At 44.7% G+C, this 25,809-nt stretch overlaps 1 protein-coding gene across 3 annotated transcripts in view; it reads left to right on the forward strand.

Moving 5' to 3' along the window:
* Positions 1-25,809, forward strand: part of LOC122939424 (cytochrome P450 2C29-like) — a 298,684-nt gene that overhangs the window by 244,933 nt on the left and 27,942 nt on the right. For all 3 annotated transcript variants that reach the window (XM_044295488.1, XM_044295489.1, XM_044295490.1), the window contains one exon: positions 9,444-9,631. In XM_044295488.1, the coding sequence (XP_044151423.1) occupies positions 9,444-9,631 (188 nt within the window). The remainder of the gene's footprint in view (positions 1-9,443; positions 9,632-25,809) is intronic.

Here is a 25,809-nt window from a genome sequence, read left to right on the forward strand (position 1 = left end):
ATGACAGCATTTCATAGGCCAGTAGTTTAGAAATGCTGGCATTCAGGGCCAGGGATCGAGGGTGGCTAGGTGGGAATTTACGCTTTCTATCAAATGTTTGTGAGATGGAGAGCTGAACGCTGGCGTGTGACATGGTTGAGACGCTTGGTGACGGAGGTGGTGGTGGTGGTGTTGGTGGTACATCCCCTGTTTGCTGGGCGGCAGGTGCCAACGTTCCTCCAGAGGCGGAGGAAGAGGCCGAGGCGGCAGCAGCAGAATAGGCCGAGGCGGCAGCAGCAGAAGAGGTAGCAGGGGGAGCCTGAGTGACTTCCTTGGTTTTAAGGTGTTTACTCCACTGCAGTTCATGCTTTGCATGCAGGTGCCTGGTCATGCAGGTTGTGCTCAGGTTCAGAACGTTAATGCCTCGCTTCAGACTCTGATGGCACAGCGTGCAAACCACTCGGGTCTTGTCGTCAGCACATTGTTTGAAGAAGTGCCATGCCAGGGAACTCCTTGAAGCTGCCTTTGGGGTGCTCGGTCCCAGATGGCGGCGGTCAGTAGCAGGCGGAGTCTCTTGGCGGCGGGTGTTCTGCTTTTGCCCACTGCTCCCTCTTTTGCTACGCTGTTGGCTCGGTCTCACCACTGCCTCTTCCTCCGAACTGTGAAAGTCAGTGGCACGACCTTCATTCCATAAGAGACTGCTGCATAACTTGAGGCTGAGACAGTTTCCCTGGTATGCATGGGGGTGATGTGACAGACTGATGGGGTTGGTTTTCAGGCGCCATCTGTGCGCTTTCTGCAGAAGACTGGGTGGGAGATAATGTGAACGTGCTGGATCCACTGTCGGCCACCCAATTGACTAATGCCTGTACCTGCTCAGGCCTTACCATCCTTAGAACGGCATTGGGCCCCACCATATATCGCTGTAAATTCTGGCGGCTACTGGGACCTGAGGTAGTTGGTACACTAGGACGTGTGGATGTGGCAGAACGGCCACGTCCTCTCCCAGCACCAGAGGGTCCACTAATACCACCACGACCATGTCCACGTCCGCGTCCCTTACTAGATGTTTTTCTCATTGTTATGGTTCACCACAACAACAAATATATTATTTGGCCCAATGTATTGTATTCAAATTCAGCGGAATATAAATTTGAGGCCTAGTATTTAGGCGCTGGGTGACCGGTATGGATTTAGTGACAGAATTAGACTTGGAAATGCACAGTAGCGTGTGTGTGAAGTTATTCTGAATGACCCAATGTGCACCTTGAATATTATATACCCTTTTAGGGATAGATTTCAAATAGCTCTGATATAGCAGGAACCACTAAATTATGAAATTGCTAAATTGGGAATTGTACTTCAACCCAGAACAAAAAATGTGCTTTGACGGACACTAAATAACTTTCCCAGCTTCAACAGGACAGCGGTAACGAGAGATTTAGCGGGATATAAATTTGAGGCCTAGTATTTAGGCGCTGGGTGACCGGTATGGATTTAGTGACAGAATTAGACTTGGAAATGCACAGTAGCGTGTGTGTGAAGTTATTCTGAATGACCCTATGTGCACCTTGAATATTATATACCCTTTTAGGGATAGATTTCAAATAGCTCTGATATAGCAGGAACCACTAAATTATGAAATTGCTAAATTGGGAATTGTATTTCAACCCAGAACAAAAAATGTGCTTTGACGGACACTAAATAACTTTCCCAGCTACAACAGGACAGCGGTAACGAGAGATTTAGCGGGATATAAATTTGAGGCCTAGTATTTAGGCGCTGGGTGACCGGTATGGATTTAGTGACAGAATTAGACTTGGAAATGCACAGAAGCGTGTGTGTGAAGTTATTCTGAATGACCCTATGTGCACCTTGAATATTATATACCCTTTTAGGGATAGATTTCAAATAGCTCTGATATAGCAGGAACCACTAAATTATGAAATTGCTAAATTGGGAATTGTACTTCAACCCAGAACAAAAAATGTGCTTTGAAGGACACTAAATAACTTTCCCAGCTACAACAGGACAGCGGTAACGAGAGATTTAGCGGGATATAAATTTGAGGCCTAGTATTTAGGCGCTGGGTGACCGGTATGGATTTAGTGACAGAATTAGACTTGGAAATGCACAGTAGCGTGTGTGTGAAGTTATTCTGAATGACCCTATGTGCACCTTGAATATTATATACCCTTTTAGGGATAGATTTCAAATAGCTCTGATATAGCAGGAACCACTAAATTATGAAATTGCTAAATTGGGAATTGTACTTCAACCCAGAACAAAAAATGTGCTTTGACGGACACTAAATAACTTTCCCAGCCACAACAGGACAGCGGTAACGAGAGATTTAGCGGGATATAAATTTGAGGCCTAGTATTTAGGCGCTGGGTGACCGGTATGGATTTAGTGACAGAATTAGACTGGGATATGGCCAAAAAATAACCACACTATTGCTGGTGAAATGCACTTGGTGACGGGCGCAGCTTGCCCCTGATGTAGTATATGGCCAAAAAATGAACAGACTATTGCTGGTTAAATGCACTTGGTGTCACAGCTTGACCAACCACACTACTGAGGGTTAAATGCACTTGGTGACGGGCGCAGCTTGCCCCTGATGTAGTATATGGCCAAAAAATGAACAGACTATTGCTGGTTAAATGCACTTGGTGTGACAGCTTCACCCTGATGTAGGCTTTAGCCAAAAAACAACCACACCATTGAGGGTTAAATGCACTTGGTGACAGGCGCAGCTTGCCCCTGATTTAGTATATGGCCAAAAAATGAACAGACTATTGCTGGTTAAATGCACTTGGTGTGACAGCTTCACCCTGATGTAGGCTTTAGCCAAAAAACAACCACACCATTGAGGATTAAATGCACTTGGTCGCAGCTTGGATGCACTTGGTCGCAGCACCGCACAAGACACAAAATGGCCGCCGATCACCCCATAAAAAAGTGACTGACAAACGGTCTGGGCAGCCTAAAAACAGTGAGTGAGCATTTGAGTATCAGCAGCTCAATGATGCACAGCTGCAGATCGATCGATTAATCAAGTGAAGTCCTTTGGAGGAGTTAATCTGCCTAATCTCGCCCTACTGTCGCATCCGCAACCTCTCCCTACGCTAATCAGAGCAGAGTGACGGGCGGCGCTATGTGACTCCAGCTTAAATAGAGGCTGGGTCACATGGTGCTCTGGCCAATCACAGCCATGCCAATAGTAGGCATGGCTGTGACGGCCTCTTGGGGCAAGTAGTATGACGCTTGTTGATTGGCTGCTTTGCAGCCTTTCAAAAAGCGCCAAGAAAGCGTCACAAAAGCGCCAAGAAAGCGACGAACACCGAACCCGGACTTTTACGAAAATGTCCGGGTTCGGGTCCGTGTCACGGACACCCCAAAATTCGGTACGAACCCGAACTATACAGTTCGAGTTCGCTCATCCCTACATAGGACACATCAAGAATACATGGCGCTAGTGATGCTGGAAAATACGCTTATTAATTGTAGAAACTTTGCAACAGGTTTTTCAGAAGAAAACGAACAATTGTACAACATCTGAGGCAAAAATATATGCATGCCGATGACCCTGGTAAATAAGCTTATGTCAGCTAGTAGATTTCGGGTGCCTTCACACACAGCAGATTTTGTGGCAGAAAATTCTGCGACTGAAAATCAGTTCCATTCTTTTGAATGGTGCAGCAAGGCCCTGGATTTCTGCAAGCCTCATTATTTTCTGCCACAAAGTCTGCCGCGTGTGAAGGCGCCCTTAGGGGGATTTTTTTTATATTACGTGGCTGAAGAGGATCAGGTGACTATACCCATGCTTGAGAAGGAAAAAAAAACCTGAACTGGAAGATGAGGCTGGAGGACCGGAGTTATGTGAAGCAGGTAGGAAGATCATTTTAGTAGAAGACACCAGCACCTGTTATAAACTATGTATTACCGGCCTTTTGCAGACAAATGTATTTTCTATTCCAGTCCGTTCCATTTTTATTTATTTTTTGCGGACCACATGCAGGACCATTCACTTCAATGGATCTGCAAAAAAAACTTGTGCATTCCGTTTCCCTATGTCCGTATTTCCATTCCGCCAAAAAAATTGACCATGTTCTATTATTTTCCGCATTACGGACAAGGATAGTACTGTTCTATGAAGGGCCAGCTGTTCCATTCTGAAAAATACAGAATGCACACGGATGTCATCCGTATTTTTTGCGGATCTGTTTTTTGCGGACCACACAATACATACGGTCATGTGCATGAGGCCTTAACCTGTTTTACACTTTCAACACTTACAGTTTGCTAGAAAAAGTATGTGAACCCTTTGGAATGGTATGGATTTCTGCACAAATTGGTCATAAAATGTGATCTGATCTTCATCTAAGTCACAGCAATAGACAATCACAGTCTGCTTAACCTAATAACACACAAAGAATTACATGTTACCATGTTTTTATTGAACACACCATGTAAACATTCACAGTGCAGGTGGGAAAAGTACAGTCAGGTCCATAAATATTGGGACATGGACATAATTCTGACATTTTTGGCTCTATACACCACCACAATGGATTTGATATGAAATGAACAAGATGTGCTTTACCTGCAGACTGTCAGCTTTAATTTGTGGATATCTGCACCCACATCAGGTGAACGGTGCAGGAATTACAGCAGTTGCATCTATGCCTCCCACTTGTTAAGGAACCAAAAGTAATGGGACAAAATAATAATCAGAAATCAAACTTTTACTTTTTAATACTTGGTTGCAAATCCTTTGCCGTCAGTTACAGCCTGAAGTCTGGAACGCATAGACATCACCAGACGCTGGGTTTCATCTCTGGTGATGCTTTGCCAGGCCTCCACTCCAACTGTCTTCAGTTCCTGCTTGTTCTTGGGGCATTTTCCCTTCAGTTTTGTCTTCAGCAAGTGAAATGCTCAATCTGATTCAGGTCTGGTGATTGACTCGGCCATTGCATAACATTCCACTTCTTTCCCTTAAAAAACTATTTGGTTGCTTTTGCAGTATGCTTTGGATCATTGTCCATCTGCACTGTGAAGCGCCGTGCTGCTTTTGTCAGCAGTCACATCATCAATAAATACAAGAGAAGCAGTTCCATTGGCAGCCATACATGCCCACGCTATGACACTACCACCACCATGCTTCACTGATGAGGTGGTATTCTTAGGATCACGAGCAGTTCCTTTCCTTCTCCATACTCTTCTCTTCCCATCACACTGGTACAAGTTGATCTTGGTCTCATCTGTCCATAGGATGTTGTTCCAAAACTGTGAAGGCTTTTTAGATGTCATTTGGCAAACTCTAATCTGGCCTTCCTGTTTTTGAGGCTCTGGCCTACATCTTGTGGTGAACCCTCTGTATTCACTCTGGTGAAGTCTTCTCTTGATTGTTGACTTTGACACACATACAGCTACCTCCTGGAGAGTGCTCTTGATCTGGCCAACTGTTGTAAAGGGTGTTTTCTTCACCAGGGAAAGAATTCTTTAGTCATCCACCACACTTGTTTTCCGTGGTCTTCCGGGTCTTTTGGTGTTGCTGAGCTCACCGGTGCGTTCCTTCTTTTTAAGAATGTTCCAAACTGTTGTTTTGGCCACACGTAATGTTTTTGCTATCTCTCTGATGGGTTTGTTTTGTTTTTTTCAGCCTAATGATGGCTTCACTGATAGTGACAGCTCTTTGGATCTCATCTTGAGAGTTGAATGCAACAGATTCCAAATGCAAATAGCAGACTGGAAATGACCTCTGGACCTTTTATCTGCTCATTGTAATTGGGATAATGAGGGAATAACACACATCTGGCCATGGAACAGCTGAGAAGCCAATTGTCCCATTACTTTTGGTCCTTTACAAAGTGGGAGGCACATATGCAAACTGTTGTAATTCCTACACCGTTCGCCTGATGTAAATACCCTCAAATTAAAGCTGACAGTCTGCAGTTACAGCACATCTTGTTTGTTTCATCTCAAATCCATTGTGGTGGTGTATAGAGCCAAACATGTTAGAATTGTGTTGATGTCCCAATATTTATGGACCTGACTGTATGTGAACCCTTGGATTTAATAACTGGTTGAACCTCATTTGGCAGCAATAACTTCAACCAAACGTTTCCTGTAGTTGCAGATCAGACGTGCACAACGGTCAGGAGTAATTCTTGACCATTCCTCTTTACAGAACCGTTTCAGTTCAGCAATATTCTTGGGATGTCTGTTGTGAATCGCTTTCTTGAGGTCATGCCACAGCATCTTAATCGGGTTGTGGTCAGGACTCTGACTGAGCCAATCAAGAAGGCGTATTTTCTTCTGTTTAAGCAATTCTGTTGTTGATTTACTTCTATGCTTTGGGTCGTTGTCCTGTTGCAACATCCATCTTCTGTTGAGCTTCAGCTGGTGGACAGGTGGCCTTAAGTTCTCCTGCAAAATGTCTTGATAAACTTGGGAATTAAATTTGTCTTCAATTATAGCAATCCGTCCAGGCCCTTATGCAGCAAAGCAGCCCCAAACCATGATGCCCCAACCACCATACTTCACAGTTGGGATGAGGTTTTGATGTTGGTGTGCTGTGCCTCTTTTTCACCACACATAGTGTTCTGTGTTTATTCAAAACAACTCAACTTTAGTTTCATCTGTCACAGAATATTTTGCCAGTACTGCTGTGGAACATCCAGGTGCTCTTGTGTAAACTGTAAACGTGCAGCAATGTTTCTATTGGACAGCAGTGGCTTCCACTGTGGTATCCTCCCATGAAATCCATTTATATATAGAAGATTCGCTAACAGGGATGTTAGCATATACCAGAGACTTTTGTAAGTCTTTAGCTGACACTCTAGGATTCTTCTTCACCTCATTGAGCAGGCTGCGCTGTGCTCTTGCAGTCATCTTTACAGGACGGCTACTCCTAGGGAGAGTAGCAGCAGTGCTGAACTTTCTCCATTTATAGACAATTTGTCTTACCGTGGAATGATGAACAGCAAGGCTTTTGGAGATACTTTTATAACCCTTTCCAGCTTTATGCAAGTCAACAATTTATTTTTATTTTTTTTATTTTTAAAATTTTTATTGAATAAATCAATACAATACAAAAATAGAGCGGAAGAGAAGTAACATACTCCTTTGCTCTTACATACAAAAGAAACAGAGTACAGGTCTGTCAGATATTTATTATACACCAAGTAAGATAAGACAAAGTCTCAAGGGCTAATCAGCAGAAAAAGCCTCTGATAGAGGGTATACTTTATAAAACCATGCTTAATAACCAGGTAGCAATTATTGTCATAACGATATCCGCTAATTACCTTAAATCTAGGTGTTACGATCCATCCGGGACGGCCCAAAGCAGAAGCAACATTACCGTCTGAGCAACTCAACGCTAAATAATGTGAGGGGGGTCAGGAAAGGGGCAAATGGGAAGCTAGCTGATATGGGACCTTAATGCTGTAGCCCCAGGGAACATGCTAATTGTGCTAACTTTCATCTAATATCCTCTAAAGGAAATCCATTGGCTCCAGATCTTTAGGAATTTATGATGGGATCTCAGTTCCCATGAGGATAGCTCTTCCAGTCGGAAAATTTGGTCAATTTTCTGGTACCATTGATCCATAGAGGGAACCTCGGCTGACAACCATAGTATAGGAATCAGCAATTTTGCGGCGTTCACTAGATGTTTGAGAATAAGTAGATTAGGGGGAGAGGGGTTGCGAGGGTAAAGATTCAGGAGAGCAACTTCCGGAGTCAGGGTGATGTTGGTATTGCAAATCTTATTACAGACTTGGAAAACCTCTTCCCACCAACTGAGTAAAGTTGGACAGGACCACCATATGTGGATAAAAGCGCCCCTTTCTTTTGAGCATCTCCAACAAGTGTCAGAAGCTGAAGCTGAGTATAAGCATGTCTTGTCAGGGGTTTTATACCATCTTGAGATGATTTTATAGTTATTCTCCTGAACCCTGACACATCTTGAGGATTTATGTGAAGAGTTAAAGATGATGCAGGTATCCTCCGAAAAGAGATTCTTGTTTAGGTCTTTTTCCCAAAGTCTTATAAAAGCCGGCGTTAGGGCTTCAGGAGGAGTTCTTAATCTGTTGTACCATTGTGAGATCAGCTTATGTGGGGTAGAATCTCGGCAGATGATGTGTTCAAACCAAGTAATAGGACGTAGCAACATATGTAATTGTATGTTTTGAGACATGTATGCTCTTAAGAAATGGAGCCCAGAAAAGCTGGGGCATGAGCTTTTTAAGAGATCACCCATTTCATTTACGGTAAGTAGTTTGCCATCTTTGTAAAGATCCGTCAGCTTTAAATTAGACCGAGCAATTTCAGTGGGTATGCTGTTCTGTAAGGCCTGGGGGGCTAAATGAAAAATGTCCTCTATTTTAAGGATCGGAGATGGGAGTGGGGAGCACAAGGGTGATTTTTGTAAGGTATACCACGCATTCAGAGTGGCCCTCATAACCGGGGTGATATCAGGATGGGGGGGGGGGGGCAGCGGAGACATGCGTCCCAGTAAAGCCGCTCTGAACGGAAGTCCCAGTAGTGTCTCCTCCATCGGGACCCAGGATTTTTGCTTGGGAGCCGTCAACCAGTCCACCACTCTAGTGAGTAAAATAGCTCTACCGTAGAGTTCAGGGTCTGGTAACGCAATCCCTCCCCTCTCTCTCGGGTAAGACAAAGACTTATAGGACATTCTGGCCTTTTTCTTATTCCATATAAAGGAACGGAACATGGACTTAAGTTTAGAGTAGTAAATGGAAGGGACGGGAATTGGTAAAGTTTGTTGGAGGTAAGTAAGTTTAGGGATAATAAGTGACATTAATATGTTTTTCCTCCCAAACCACGAGAGTGTGGGGATATCAAGAGAAGTTAAATCTTCTGCCAATTTATTTTGAAGAGGAATATAGTTCAAATTAAAGAGTTGATTGGGATCTGTAGTCATTTTGATACCTAGATAGGTTAGGAAAGGGGACGACCAGTTAAATGGCGAGTCCGCTTCTAGATGGGTCTTCAAAGATTTTTTAAGTCCTGTGGATAAGTCAACAATTCTTAATCGTAGATCTTCTAAGAGCTCTTTTGTGTGAGGCATCATTCACATCAGGCAATGCTTCTTGTGAAAAGCAAACCCAGAACTTGTGTGTGTTTTTTATAGGGCAGGGTAGCTGTAACCAACACCTCCAATCTCATCTCATTGATTGGACTCCAGTTAGCTGACACCTCACTCCAATTAGCTCTTGGATATGTTATTAGTCTAGGGGTTCACATAATTTTTCTTGCAACTGGTATGTAGCTATCACATTCTGATTCAGTGAAACAAATCTACTTGAAAAACATGAAACAAATATTTGGATACTTTAGGTGGCCATCCCCTGTGAGGCCATCCAGACTACCAATGTTATAAAACATCATTGGTTCCAACTGCTTACACAGATGATTTCATCTTTGTCTCACAGCTAAAGTACAGCAGGAGATAGACAGATTGACCAAGTCCTTGCGTCCTCCTGAGATCACAGACAAACCCAATCTGCCGTATACAAACGCTGTCATCCATGAAATACAAAGAGTCCTCGACATCACACCAACTGCACTTCACCATGCCACCAATGAAGATGTCAAGTTCAGAGGTTACACCATCCCAAAGGTACCGAGTATTCTCTACATTGCACAGAAAGGAATCCAATGTACATTTGACAGCAGGCATTTGCCTAATTTTTCTCCTTCTACAATCAGAGGGTGAAAACCTGCTCTAACCTAGTCCCGCTCACACAGCTGACAATCTTGTTACAATGTATCAGTGAAGTCAAAATTTCAAATTGGCAGAAATGTTAAATCTACTGTACAATTGCTGTAATGTGATTCCTATGACTGGTGGTGACTCGAGTCTTACAATGGAATGTGAGTGGAGTAGAGACTAGATTGGGGATTACAGTACAGCATTTGAATTAGGGCTCATGCACATGAACTTTTTTAGCGTTCAGTATACTGGCCGTTTTTTTTTAGTTCAGTATGCGTTACTTATACTGAACCATTCATTTCAATGGGTCAGCAAAAAAAAACTGAAGTGTCTCCGTGTGCATTCCGTTTCCGTATTTCAGTTTTTCCGTTCCATTCAAAGATAGAATGTGTCCTATTATTGCCCGCAAATCATGTTCCGTGGATCCATTCAAGTCAATGGGTCCGCAAAAAAACAGAACACATACGGAATGCACTCCGTATGTCTTCCGTTCCGCTTTTGCAGAACCATCTATTGAAAATGTTATGCCCAGCCTAATTTTTTCTATGTTATTACTGTATACAGTATATGCCATACGGAAAAGGGAAACAGAAAAACGGAATGGAACCGGAAACACTACTGAAACAAAAAACAGAAAAACTGATCCGTTAAAAATGGAGCGCAAAACACTGAAAAAGCCATACGGTCATGTGAACAAGCCCTTAGGGTACGACCACACGTTTAGATTTCATGATGCAGATTTGGAAGTTAAAAACAGGAGTAAATTAAACAAATAGGAGGTTAAATCTTTCCATAATAATGTCTCTCCTTTTTTGATGCACTCCTGAGTTTGGCTTCCAAAACTGCTTCAGGAAACCAGAATGTGTGAAAGCTGAAAAAAGACACAGGTTAATCAAGTTAAACAGTAATTGCTTGACTAGTTTAACCCTTAATGGCATGTTGTCATGAACTCCACCGACACCACTGTCCTTACCTACTTGTACGTTCGTTCTAAACAATGGCCCACAACTGGACGGCAGTCTCTACTTAACTAAGTGCAAGGGTCTATGCGGGAGAAGAGAAAGGTTAAAAAATAACAAACTTAGTGGCAGGCAGGCACAAGGTTGAATATACCAAAAGCGACAAGCAGCACTGTAAAAAATAGACCGGGTCAAAACCAGGAGTTTCAAGACAATAAGAGCCAAAATCTGAGGAAAGAGCAATACAATAACAAACAGGGTCGATACCAAGAAGTCACATCAGGGTCCAAATCATCAGGCAGAAGCAGAGTCAGGGTCAAATTCAGGGGTCAGAGATCCAGATAGCAGTGCAACGATAATAATGAGTCATGGGAAGTAAAGAAGGAAAGACAACCAAAGGGAACCAAAACTAAACAACAGACTAGGCCCAGAACCTAGAGAATAAAGAGGTCACCTCCTAGCATTCCCTGATACTCTGCCTAAGCTGCTAACAACATGTGCAAATCTCAGTGGTAGAAATGCACATGCACAGGAACCTGAGACTGCTGAAACACTGCACCAAACTCTCAGCTTAGGGAACAGGGAAAGAGGCAACCGGCTCCTTCCAAATTGAAGTAGCTAGTGTTTCCCTGAGGCCTAGTCAGGACAGACACACCAATAAAAGGGAAATGACTTAGCTTGAGATATAACTGGAACAGAAGAACCACCACACAAGCAGAGCACTACACAGAGGAGCTATCAGCCGCAGGGAAACAAGTGAGAGGCGGAACATATAAAGAGCCACCTGACTAATAATGAGCAGCATCTGCAAAGGGATGGGAACCTGTCAGCAACAATGAAAACAAGAGAGATCTGTCAAATAGACTCCTGAGTCTCCCGTCTATCTGAACTTCTAAGATCTCTCCCAGGGCTGACGGTGATATAAGGCTAATGAGGTAATCACAAGGGATAAACAGCATTCACAGGCAAACTGTGGCCAGCAGGTTACCTGTTTAAATAGGCCATGCTTCCTGGTCACATGACGCACTCGGCATCACTTGACCAGTGACATCAGTGCACCAGCTTGGGAGTGCCGCCAGTGATTGGCTGGCACTGATTTACACGGATTCCTTCATCAGGCGTACTACCTAGGTATGAAGGGACTGGTGATGTACCAAAGGTATCCAACATGCAATATTTTTATTTATTTTTTTCTTAATGAGAGCACTGAAGGCGAAAAGTGGAGGGTGTATTATATTGAAGGCCCCAGTGGAGACAATGCTCTTTGGAGGCTAGACTCCTTACTGATGAGGTGCAGCTTAAGATAGTCGGGGGTGTAATGAATTCAGTCTTGTCTCCAGTGGAGGACAGGAATATGCCCTATACTCCCCACATACCAGCCAGACCTTGTGACGAATGCCGCCCTCACCACTGGCTACCTCTCATTGGCAGGATGATTGGCGTATATCTCATCCAAGTGACAAGGAATTCACACATTTCTTCCATGTTCACTCCAGCTGGTCACACATTGATTATCTTTTCATACACACTTCTCTGGCAAATATGGTTCTGGAGCCTTCCATTCATGATCTGGTCATCTCTGATCACATTTCAATCTCTATTACTGTACAGTATTCCACCTACAAGGGCTCAGATATCTTATGGTGCTTTCCTGCCTATATGGCAGAAGATGAGACATTCCATGATCTGCTTAAAGGCTGGTGGCTGGAATAGGAGACTGGGGCTCATAGGACGATCCTTCTCTTTTTTGGGCCGCAGCCAAGTTAGTACTTATAGGGAAGCTTATATCTTTTATCACCTCTATAAAGCGCACAGCTCACCAGAAATATGAGATAACCAGTGATAAAAACATAGAAACATAGAAACATAGAATGTGTCGGCAGATAAGAACCATTTGGCCCATCTAGTCTGCCCAATATATCTGAATCCTATGAATAGTCCCTGGCCCTATCTTATATGAAGGATAGCCTTATGCCTATCCCATGCATGCTTAAACTCCTTCACTGTATTTGCAGCTACCACTTCTGCAGGAAGGCTATTCCATGCATCCACTACTCTCTCAGTAAAGTAATACTTCCTTATATTACTTTTAAACCTTTGCCCCTCTAATTTAAAACTGTGTCCTCTTGTGGTAGTTTTTCTTCTTTTAAATATGCTCTCCTTCTTTACCGAGTTGATTCCCTTTATGTATTTAAAAGTTTCCATCATATCCCCTCGGTCTCTTCTTTCTTCCAAGCTATACATATTAAGGTCTTTTAACCTTTCCTGGTAAGTTTTATCCTGCAATCCATGTACTAGTTTAGTAGCTCTTCTCTGAACTCTCTCTAGAGTATCTATATCCTTCTGGAGATATGGTCTCCAGTACTGCGCACAATACTCCAAGTGAGGTCTCACCAGTGTTCTGTACAGCGGCATAAGCACTTCACTCTTTCTACTGCTTATACCTCTCCCTATACATCCAAGCATTCTGCTGGCATTTCGTGCTGCTTTATTACATTGTCTTCCCACCTTTAAGTCTTCTGAAATAATTACTCCTAAATCCCTTTCCTCAGATACTGAGGTCAGGACTGTGTCAAATATTCTATATTCTGCCCTTGGGTTTTTACGCCCCAGGTGCATTATCTTGCACTTATCCACATTAAATTTCAGTTGCCAGAGTTCTGACCATTCTTCTAGTTTTCCTAAATCCTTTTCCATTTGGCGTTTCCCTCCAGGAACATCAACCCTGTTACATATCTTTGTGTCATCAGCAAAAAGACAAACCTTACCATCGAGGCCTTTTGCAATATCACTTATGAAGATATTAAACAAAATTGGTCCCAGTACAGATCCCTGTGGAATCCCACTGGTAACATGACCTTGTTTTGAATGTTCTCCATTGACTACAACCCTCTGTTGTCTGTCACTCAGCCACTGCCTAATCCACTCAACAATATGGGAGTCCATGCTCAATGACTGCAGTTTATTGATAAGTCTTCTATGTGGGACAGTGTCAAAAGCCTTACTAAAATCTAGATATGCGATGTCTACTGCACCTCCACCGTCTATTATTTTAGTCACCCAGTCAAAAAAATCTATAAGATTTGTTTGACATGATCTCCCTGAAGTAAACCCATGCTGTTTTTCATCTTGCAATCCATGGGATTTTAGATGTTCCACAATCCTATCCTTTAATAGGGTTTCCATTAATTTGCCTACTATTGATGTCAGACTCACTGGTCTATAGTTGCTCGATTCCTCCCTACTACCTTTCTTGTGAATGGGCACGACATTTGCCAATTTCCAATCTTCCGGGACGACTCCTGTTACTAATGATTGGTTAAATAAATCTGTTAACGGTTTTGCCAGCTCACCACTAAGCTCTTTTAATAATTTTGGGTGTATCTCATCAGGCCCCTGTGACTTATTTGTCTTCACTTTAGACAGCAAACTTAGAACATCTTCCTCTGTAAAGACACATGCATCAAACGATTTAATAGTCATCCTTTCTAGTGGAGGTCCTTCTCCTTCTTTTTCTTTTGTAAAAACTGAACTGAAGTATTCATTAAGGCAGTCGGCTAGCCCTTTATTCTCTTCTACATACCTTCCGTCCTTTGTTTTTAATTTAGTTATTCCTTGTTTTAATTTCCTTTTTTCATTTATATATCTGAAGAATGTCTTATCCCCTTTTTTCATAGACTGAGCTAGTTTTTCTTCTGCCTGAGCTTTAGAAGTTCTTATAACTTGCTTGGCCTCTTTCTGCCTAATCTTGTAGATTTCCTTATCTTCATTGCTCTGGTTTTTTTTATAATTACAAAATGCTAGCTTTTTATTTTTAATAATTTGGGCCACTTCTGCTGAGTACCACAGTGGTCTCTTCCTTTTTTTGCTTTTACTGACAAGCCTAATGCAATTTTCTGTTGCCTTCAATAATGCACCTTTTAAGTAGTCCCATTTCTCCTGGACTCCATGTAATCCGTTCCAGTCTGATAAGGACTCATTTATGACTAATTTCATTTTTGAAAAGTCTGTTTTTCTAAAATCTAAAACTTTTGTTTTTGTGTGGTGGGACTCTTTCACAGTTCTTATATTAAACCACACTGACTGGTGATCACTAGATCCCAAGGTTTCGCCTACAATGACATCATATACCGAATCCCCATTTGTGAATATCAAATCCAAAATGGCCTCCCTCCGGGTTGGCTCCTCAACCATTTGTTGTAGGGATAACCCCAGTAGGAATTTAGAATATCTGTACTCCTGGTAGAACTTGCTATTTTGGTTTTCCAGTTTATATCTGGAAGATTGAAATCTCCCATAATGATAACTTCTCCTTTCATTGTCATTTTAGCTATTTCTTCAACTAGTAGATCATCTAGTTCTTTAACTTGACCAGGTGGTCTATATATCACACCTACACGAGTTACTGCATGATTAGCAAACTGCAACGTAACCCAAACTGACTCTATGTTGGCCTCACCAACTTGTATTAGGTTAGATTTAATGCTATCTTTCACATACAGGGCCACTCCTCCTCCTTTCTTGCCTTCTCTGTCTCTTCTGTATAAAGAGTACCCTGGTATGGTTATGTCCCAGTCATTTCTTTCATTAAACCATGTCTCCGTAACAGCCACTAAATCTACATTCTCAGATGCCATTATTGACCCAAGTTCATTGATTTTTTTACCTAAACTGCGAGCATTTGTAGACAGGACTCTGAGCTTATCATTTCTTACCCTCTGTGCTTCTGACCTGTTCTGGCATTGTTTCGGGGGGCAATTGGACTCTTTTATTTTCACTCTTTTGCCCCCCCCCCCCCCTTCCTAGTTTAAATACTCTTTCGCAAATTCTTGGAGTTGTTCACTAAGTACATTTGTTCCTTTGAGAGAAAGATGCAAACCATCTTTTTTGTACAGTTCCTTTCTATTCCAAGTAGAGCTATTATGAGAAACAAAGCCAAATCCTTGCTCTTGACACCATTTACCAAGCCATATGTTGAACTCCTTTATGCGCCTCTGCCTATCATTCTGAACATTATGCACAGGCTGAACTTCAGAAAATGAAATGGTGGATGCAAAATCCTGTACGTCATTACCAAGTGTGATAAAAGATTTTTTCACCTCTGACACTTCATTGCAAGCCAGGTCATTTGTCCCTAGATGGACAAGAACATCCACGTCCCCTTCCTGCTTTGCTTGCTTAACAATATTAATAATACGTCTTCTATCTCTTCTAGCAGTAGCCCCAGGGAGACATCTCACAAAACCATTTTCTTTAAGCTCCACACTTCTTATGATTGAATCACCCAGCAACAGCTGCTTCCTTTGAGACTTCACTTTATCTTTTTTGTCCTTGGCTGCAGTCTTGCATACATTAGACATAGGAGTCGATGGTTTCTCACCCTCTGTGCTTGAGTCCATATCCATGTTGTCCTTACATTCTGAGAGTGCTGCAAATGAATTTTGGAGAATCACCGACTGTGGGACATGTCTTCTATCCACCACTCTAAGTCTTCCAGAACCTACAGTAACCCATCTGCCATTTCTGGGGGTCTTCTGTGGCAGTGGCATTGCAGCAGTCCTAGCTGGAGTTTGTTTAACAGATAATTTAAATATCTCAGATTTCAAAAATGCAATTTCCTGCTGCAGTAAGAAGAACTGTCTACAGATCTGACAGCATCCGAATCTCCAAAGAGTGGAACATGAAATAAATGCACAACAATTCCTGCACTGAACCAAGTCTGCCATTTTAAAGAGGAGAGAAAAAAAAAAAAAAAGAATAAAAATTTGTCAATTTAAATCAAACAAATCTTACCTTTTTTTTTTGTATTGTTTCCACCTTCCAGCCTACCTCCTGCAATATCTCTTCACTGTACTTAATGTAGTACTTGAAGGTAGAACTTGCAGCTAATGAATTAGGCCAGCTAATGAGTCTGTCTCTATATATACACACACTCCTTCACAAGCTCCTCCCCCAGCAACAAATGTAACACCTCAATGAGCTAGGCTCATTAGCAAACGCACAATAGCAAACACCTGACCAAATTCCTTACCTCTTCTCAAGCAATGGTTAGCAAAAGAACACACAGATGAGCCAGTTGCAAACTCCAAGCCAATCTCTTGCAGTATCTTTTCAGTCTCCTGCAATATCTCTGCAATATCTCTTCACTGTACTTAATGTAGTACTTGAAGGTAGAACTTGCAGCTAATGAACTCAGGCAGGCTTATACCTGCTTCCTCTAGAACCCAACCCCAGAAAAGAGAGACAGATGGGTAGCAGCCAAACATGTATTCAATTTGGCTAGAAATGAGGGAGTGTTTTCAGAGGTCTCCTATGGAAGAGAAACTATTACGTTTTGGTAATAAATCGGGCAGACTTCTTTGCGAGACTGGCCAAAGGGAGGCATGTCCCCATTCACATTCAGACACTTCATGCAACCAAAGGCATCTTAATTTCTGATCCTTATGAGATAAATGACATTTTTCAGAGATTCTGAATCCTCACATGGAGGTTCAACTCTTCTCAATAAAAAACCTTACCGTCTATTTCCCCAGACTACATATTAGAGCTGACTAAACCGATTACTGAGGAAGAAATAAAGGTGGTTATACATAGTCTCCATAACTCTAAAGCTCATGGCCCTGATGGCTATTCTGGGGAATTTTATAAATTCCTGGTGGATTCTATCACACCTGTTCTAGGAGCCTATTTTAATGCCATTTTGAGTACGGGTGAGATCCCGAGTACCTCAAAGGTAGTCTATATCAAACTCCTACCTAATGCCAGGCAAACACACATTGGATACCCAATGATATAGACCCATTTCCCTAATTAACCAGGACATAAAGCTCATTTCTAAGATGATGGCAAATTGTCTAGCCCAACTTCTTCCTTCTCTAATTGTTACAGCACAAGTTGGATTTGTTAAACAATGAGCAGTTACTAATAAAAGAAAGGTGCTAGTTGTCCTGGATAGGTGACACACAGCTCCTTATCCAGATGAACATCCCACCATAGTAGCCTTGGATGCCGAAAAGACATTTGATAACGTCCAATGGTCCTGGATTGGAGAGGTGTTGGTTAGGATAGGCATTTAGGGAGTCTTTCAGTCATACCTGACAGCTTTATATACTTCCCCAAAGGCTCACATACATACGCTGGGTTTCGTATCTACCTCTTTCCCATTAAGTAAAGGTACATGCCAGGTATGTCTCCTTTCACCCCTATTGTTTAATATAGCCATAGAACCCCAGCCCACTATTTAGAGACAATTCCATTTGTACAAGGGCATATCGGTGGGTAGTCATGAAGTGAAGGTCACTTTTATTCGCAGATGATGTCCTCTGTTTTTTTTAGTGACCCCCGGAAGGACATTCAAAAGACTTTTAGCTAAATTACAGTCTATATGTGTATTTTACGAATATTAGAATATGACAAATATGACGAATATTCTAAAAAAACAAAGTTATAGCAATATAGCAAATATATTCGTTATTTTGAATATTCGTCTTTTTTTTTCCGATGTCTACTGTTATTCCACTTTGGCATACTGCTCCCCGACAAGCGTCCCTGTCACCATGGGAACGACTGTGGGATAGAATATACCATCAGATCTGAGTTTTCACGATCTCAGGGAAAAGTCAGAGCCAACAGTATTTTATAATCCACAGGCGTTCCCATGGTGAAGGGAACGCTTGTCGGGCAGGAGTATGCAAACAACTGTACAGATTGGGAAAAAAGAAGACGAATATTCTAAATAATGTTTAATTTTCCATATTAAAACATGATTCCTTCCTGCTTAAGTTGCTTGTGGGCCAATGACTCATTGACCCACAAGAAAGAAGCAGGGAGGAATCATGTTTTCAGGTGTAAAAAAATGACGAATATTCGATATAGCGAATATATAGCACTATATTATTAAATATTCGCGAATTTGCAAAGTTGCAATATTTGCAATTAATATTCACTATTTGAATATTCACGCTCAACACTAGTAGCCATAAGGAACGGGTCTCTTTTGTCAAAGTGTTGGTATGGCACCATGGATGATCTAGTCTGATGCATCAGGCGTTGGTGGGTGGAAATTCTGGCTGATCCACGACTGATTCATCTTCACAAGGGTCGGTCTCTCCATATTTTGGGTGGATAGGCGAGTTCTTCTTGGGGTAACTATAGCTCCTGCTGCACTAAACACCCGCTCTGAAGCCACACTACTGGCCAGACAGGACAGCTTTTCCAGGGCAAACTCTGTTAGTTGCAGCTAGAGTTGAGCGAACACCTGGATGTTCGGGTTCGAGAAGTTCGGCCGAACTTCCCGAAAATGTTCGGGTTCGGGATCCGAACCCGATCCGAACTTCGTCCCGGGCCCCATTGAAGTCAATGGGGACCCGAACTTTTCGGCACTAAAAAGGCTGTAAAACAGCCCAGGAAAGGGCTAGAGGGCTGCAACATGTAAGTAAATCCCCTGCAAACAAATGTGGATAGGGAAATGAATTAAAATAAAAATTAAATAAATAAAAATTAACCAAAATCAATTGGAGAGAGGTCCCATAGCAGAGAATCTGGCTTCCCGTCACCCACCACTGGAACAGTCCATTCTCAGATATTTAGGCCCCGGAAACCAGGAAGAGGAGAGAGGTCCCGTAACAGAGAATCTGGCTTCATGTCAGCAGAGAATTAGTCTGCATGTCATAGCAGAGAATGAGGCTTCACGTCAGCCACCACTGCAACAGTCCATTGGCATATATTTAGGCCCAGCACCCAGGCAGAGGAGAGAGGTCCCGTAACAGACAATCTGGCTTCATGTCAGCAGAGAATCAGTCTGCATGTCATAGCAGAGAATCAGGCTTCACGTCACCCACCACTGCAACAGTCCATTGTCATAAATTTAGGCCCAGCACCCAGGCAGAGGAGAGAGGTCCCGTAACAGAGGATCTGGCTTCATGTCGGCAGAGAATCAGTCTTCATGTCATAGCAGAGAATCAGGCTTCACGTCAGCCACCACTGTAAGAGTCCATTTTCATAAGTTTAGGCCCAGCACCCAGGCAGAGGAGAGAGGTCCCGTAACAGACAATCTGGCTTCATGTCAGCAGAGAATTAGTCTGCATGTCATAGCAGAGAATGAGGCTTCACGTCAGCCACCACTGCAACAGTCCATTGGCATATATTTAGGCCCAGCACCCAGACAGAGGAGAGAGGTCCCGTAACAGACAATCTGGCTTCATGTCAGCAGAGAATCAGTCTTCATGTCATAGCAGAGAATCAGGCTTCACGTCACCCACCACTGTAAGAGTCCATTTTCATAAGTTTAGGCCCAGCACCCAGGCAGAGGAGAGAGGTCCTGTAACAGACAATCTGGCTTCATGTCAGCAGAGAATTAGTCTACATGTCATAGCAGAGAATGAGGCTTCACGTCAGCCACCACTGCAACAGTCCATTGGCATATATTTAGGCCCAACACCCAGGCAGAGGAGAGAGGTCCCGTAACAGACAATCTGGCTTCATGTTAGCAGAGAATCAGTCTGCATGTCATAGCAGAGAATGAGGCTTCACGTCACCCACCACTGTAAGAGTCCATTTTCATAAGTTTAGGCCCAGCACCCAGGCAGAGGAGAGAGGTCCCGTAACAGACAATCTGGCTTCATGTCAGCAGAGAATCAGTCTGCATGTCATAGCAGAGAATGAGGCTTCACGTCAGCCACCACTGCAACAGTCCATTGGCATATATTTAGGCCCAGCACCCAGGCAGAGGAGAGAGGTCCCGTAACAGACAATCTGGCTTCATGTCAGCAGAGAATCAGTCTTCATATCATAGCAGAGAATCAGGCTTCACGTCACCCACCACTGTAAGAGTCCATTTTCATAAATTTAGGCCCAGCACCCAGGCAGAGGAGAGAGGTCCCGTAACAGAGGATCTGGCTTCATGTCAGCAGAGAATCAGTCTGCATGTCATAGCAGAGAATCAGGCTTCACGTCACCCAACATTGGAACAGTTCATTGGCATATATTTAGGCCCCGGCACCCAGACAGAGGAGAGGTTGATTCAACTTTGGGTAGCCTCGCAATATAATGGTAAAATGAAAATAAAAATAGGATTGAATGAGGAAGTGCCCTGGAGTACAATAATATATGGTTAAGGGGAGGTAGTTAATGTCTAATCTGGACAAGGGACGGACAGATCCTGTGGGATCCATGCCTGGTTCATTTTTATGAACGTCAGCTTGTCCACATTGGCTGTAGACAGGCGGCTGCGTTTGTCTGTAATGACGCCCCCTGCCGTGCTGAATACACGTTCAGACAAAACGCTGGCCGCCGGGCAGGCCAGCACCTCCAAGGCATAAAAGGCTAGCTCTGGCCACGTGGACAATTTAGAGACCCAGAAGTTGAATGGGGCCGAACCATCAGTCAGTACGTGGAGGGGTGTGCACATGTACTGTTCCACCATGTTAGTGAAATGTTGCCTCCTGCTAACACGTTGCGTATCAGGTGGTGGTGCAGTTAGCTGTGGCGTGTTGACAAAAGTTTTCCACATCTCTGCCATGCTAACCCTGCCCTCAGAGGAGCTGGCATTGACACAGCTGCCTTGGCGACCTCTTGCTCCTCCTCTGCCTTGGCCTTGGGCTTCCACTTGTTCCCCTGTGACATTTGGGAATGCTCTCAGTAGCGCGTCTACCAACGTGCGCTTGTACTCGCGCATCTTCCTATCACGCTCCAGTGCAGGAAGTAAGGTGGGCACATTGTCTTTGTAGCGTGGATCCAGCAGGGTGGCAACCCAGTAGTCCGCACAGGTTAAAATGTGGGCAACTCTGCTGTCGTTGCGCAGGCACTGCAGCATGTAGTCGCTCATGTGTGCCAGGCTGCCCAGGGGTAAGGACAAGCTGTCCTCTGTGGGAGGCGTATCGTCATTGTCCTGCCTTTCCCCCCAGCCACGCACCAGTGATGGACCCGAGCTGCGTTGGGTGCCACCCCGCTGTGACCATGCTTCATCCTCATCCTCCTCCACCTCCTCCTCATCCTCGTCCTCCTCGTCCTTCAGTAGTGGGCCCTGGCTGGCCACATTTGTACCTGGCCTCTGCTGTTGCCAAAAACCTCCCTCTGAGTCACTTCGAAGAGACTGGCCTGAAAGTGCTAAAAATGACCCCTCTTCCTCCTCCTCCTCCTCCTGGGCCACCTCCTCTTCCATCATCGCCCTGTGTTTTCTCAAGGAGACATAGAAGTGGTATTGTAACGCTGATAACGGCGTCATCGCCACTGGCCATGTTGGTGGAGTACTCGAAACAGCGCAACAGGGCACACAGGTCTCGCATGGAGGCCCAGTCATTGGTGGTGCTGTTCTGTAGTGCGACTGACCCGTGCGTGCTGCAGCTGAAACTCCACTATGGCCTGCTGCTGCTCGCACAGTCTGTCCAGCATGTGCAAGGTGGAGTTCCACCTGGTGGGCACGTCGCATATGAGGCGGTGAGCGGGAAGGCCGAAGTTACGCTGTAGCGCAGACAGGCGAGCAGCAGCAGGATGTGAACGCCGGAAGAGCGAACAGACGGCCCGCACATTATGCAGCAGCTCTGACATGTCGGGGTAGTTGTGTATGAACTTCTGCACCACCAAATTCAGCACATGCGCCAAGCAAGGGATGTGCGTCAAATTGGCTAGTCCCAGAGCTGCAACGAGATTTCGCCCATTATCACACACCACCAGGCCGGGCTTGAGGCTCACCGGCAGCAACCACTCGTCGGTCTGTTGTTCTATACCCCGCCACAACTCCTGTGCGGTGTGGGGCCTGTCCCCCAAACATATGAGTTTCAGAATGGCCTGCTGACGTTTACCCCGGGCTGTGCTGAAGTTGGTGGTGAAGGTGTGTGGCTGACTGGATGAGCAGGTGGAAGAAGAGGAGGAGGAAGCCGAGAAGGAGGAGGTGGCAACAGGAGGCAAAGAATGATGCCCTGTGATCCTTGGCGGCGGAAGGACGTGCGCCAAACAGCTCTCCGCCTGGGGCCCAGCCGCTACTACATTTACCCAGTGTGCAGTTAGGGAGATATAGCGTCCCTGGCCGTGCTTACTGGTCCACGTATCTGTGGTTAGGTGGACCTTGCTACAGATGGCGTTGCGCAGTGCACACTTGATTTTATCGGATACTTGGTTGTGCAGGGAAGGCACGGCTCTCTTGGAGAAGTAGTGGCGGCTGGGAACAACATACTGTGGGACAGCAAGCGACATGAGCTGTTTGAAGCTGTCTGTGTCCACCAGCCTAAATGACAGCATTTCATAGGCCAGTAGTTTAGAAATGCTGGCATTCAGGGCCAGGGATCGAGGGTGGCTAGGTGGGAATTTACGCTTTCTCTCAAATGTTTGTGAGATGGAGAGCTGAACGCTGGCGTGTGACATGGTTGAGACGCTTGGTGACGGAGGTGGTGGTGGTGGTGTTAGTGGTACATCCCCTGTTTGCTGGGCGGCAGGTGCCAACGTTCCTCCAGAGGCGGAGGAAGAGGCCAAGGCGGCAGCAGCAGAAGAGGCCGAGGCGGCAGCAGCAGAAGAGGTAGCAGGGGGAGCCTGAGTGACTTCCTTGTTTTTAAGGTGTTTACTTCACTGCAGTTCATGCTTTGCATGCAGGTGCCTGGTCATGCAGGTTGTGCTCAGGTTCAGAACGTTAATGCCTCGCTTCAGGCTCTGATGGCACAGCGTGCAAACCACTCGGGTCTTGTCGTCAGCACATTGTTTGAAGAAGTGCCATGCCAGGGAACTCCTTGAAGCTGCCTTTGGGGTGCTTGGTCCCAGATGGCGGCGGTCAGTAGCAGGCGGAGTCTCTTGGCGGCGGGTGTTCTGCTTTTGCCCACTGCTCCCTCTTTTGCTACGCTGTTGGCTCGGTCTCACCACTGCCTCTTCCTCCGAACTGTGAAAGTCAGTGGCACGACCTTCATTCCATGTGGGGTCTAGGACCTCATCGTCCCCTGCATCGTCTTCCACCCAGTCTTGATCCCTGACCTCCTGTTCAGTCTGCACACTGCAGAAAGACGCAGAAGTTGGCACCTGTGTTTCGTCATCATCAGAGACATGCTGAGGTGGTATTCCCATGTCCTCATCATCAGGAAACATAAGTGGTTGTGCGTCAGTGCAGTCTATGTCTTCCACCGCTGGGGAAGGGCTAGGTGGATGCCCTTGGGAAACCCTGCCAGCGGAGTCTTCAAACAGCATAAGAGACTGCTGCATAACTTGAGGCTGAGACAGTTTCCCTGGTATGCATGGGGGTGATGTGACAGACTGATGGGGTTGGTTTTCAGGCGCCATCTGTGCGCTTTCTGCAGAAGACTGGGTGGGAGATAATGTGAACGTGCTGGATCCACTGTCGGCCACCCAATTGACTAATGCCTGTACCTGCTCAGGCCTTACCATCCTTAGAACGGCATTGGGCCCCACCATATATCGCTGTAAATTCTGGCGGCTACTGGGACCTGAGGTAGTTGGTACACTAGGACGTGTGGATGTGGCAGAACGGCCACGTCCTCTCCCAGCACCAGAGGGTCCACTAACACCACCACGACCATGTCCACGTCCGCGTCCCTTACTAGATGTTTTCCTCATTGTTATGGTTCACCACAACAACAAAAATATTATTTGGCCCAATGTATTGTATTCAAATTCAGCTGAATATAAATTTGAGGCCTAGTATTTAGGCGCTGGGTGACCGGTATGGATTTACTAACAGAATTAGACTTGGAAATGCACAGTAGCGTGTGTGTGAAGTTATTCTGAATGACCCTATGTGCACCTTGAATATTATATACCCTTTTAGGGATAGATTTCAAATAGCTCTGATATAGCAGGAACCACTAAATTATGAAATTGCTAAATTGGGAATTGTATTTCAACCCAGAACAAAAAATGTGCTTTGACGGACTCTAAATAACTTGCCCAGCCACAACAGTACAGCGGTAACGAGAGATTTAGCGGGATATAAATTTGAGGCCTAGTATTTAGGCGCTGGGTGACCGGTATGGATTTAGTGACAGAATTAGACTGGGATATGGCCAAAAAATAACCACACTATTGCTGGTTAAATGCACTTGGTGACAGGCGCAGCTTGCCCCTGATGTAGTATATGGCCAAAAAATGAACAGACTATTGCTGGTTAAATGCACTTGGTGTGATAGCTTGACCAACCACACTACTGAGGGTTAAATGCACTTGGTGACGGGCGCAGCTTGCCCCTGATGTAGTATATGGCCAAAAAATGAACAGACTATTGCTGGTTAAATGCACTTGGTGTCACAGCTTGACCAACCACACTACTGAGGGTTAAATGCACTTGGTGACGGGCGCAGCTTGCCCCTGATGTAGTATATGGCCAAAAAATAAACAGACTATTGCTGGTTAAATGCACTTGGTGTGACAGCTTCACCCTGATGTAGGCTTTAGCCAAAAAACAACCACACCATTGAGGGTTAAATGCACTTGGTCGCAGCTTGTGCTGGCGCACCACAAGACACAAAATGGCCGCCGATCACCCCAGAAAAAAGTGACTGACAAACGGTCTGGGCAGCCTAAAAACAGTGAGCAATTGAGTATCAGCAGCTCAATGACCCACAGCTGCAGATCGATCAATAATCAAGTCCTTTGGAGGAGTTAATCTGCCTAATCTCGCCCTACTGTCGCACCCGCAACCTCTCCCTACGCTAATCAGAGCAGAGTGACGGGCGGCGCTATGTGACTCCAGCTTAAATAGAGGCTGGGTCACATGGTGCTCTGGCCAATCACAGCCATGCCAATAGTAGGCATGGCTGTGATGGCCTCTTGGGGCAAGTAGTATGACGCTTGTTGATTGGCTGCTTTGCAGCCTTTCAAAAAGCGCCAAGAAAGCGTCACAAAAGCGCCAAGAAAGCGACGAACACCGAACCCGAACCCGGACTTTTACGAAAATGTCCGGGTTCGGGTCCGTGTCACGGACACCCCAAAATTCGGTACGAACCCGAACTATACAGTTCGGGTTCGCTCATCCCTAGTTGCAGCTACAAATCCAGTTTGGTAGTCCAGCGGATCTTCAATGTGGGGTTGCAGGGTACTGTTCATGTATGCCACCACCTGCTGGTTCAGGTCCTGCTCCAGGTCTAGCTGCTGCTGCTTCTGGTGAGTAGTTTCTTCACTAGACAGGTGAAG

Source organism: Bufo gargarizans, chromosome 5, assembly GCF_014858855.1.
Source record: "Bufo gargarizans isolate SCDJY-AF-19 chromosome 5, ASM1485885v1, whole genome shotgun sequence".
NCBI lineage: Eukaryota > Metazoa > Chordata > Amphibia > Anura > Bufonidae > Bufo > Bufo gargarizans.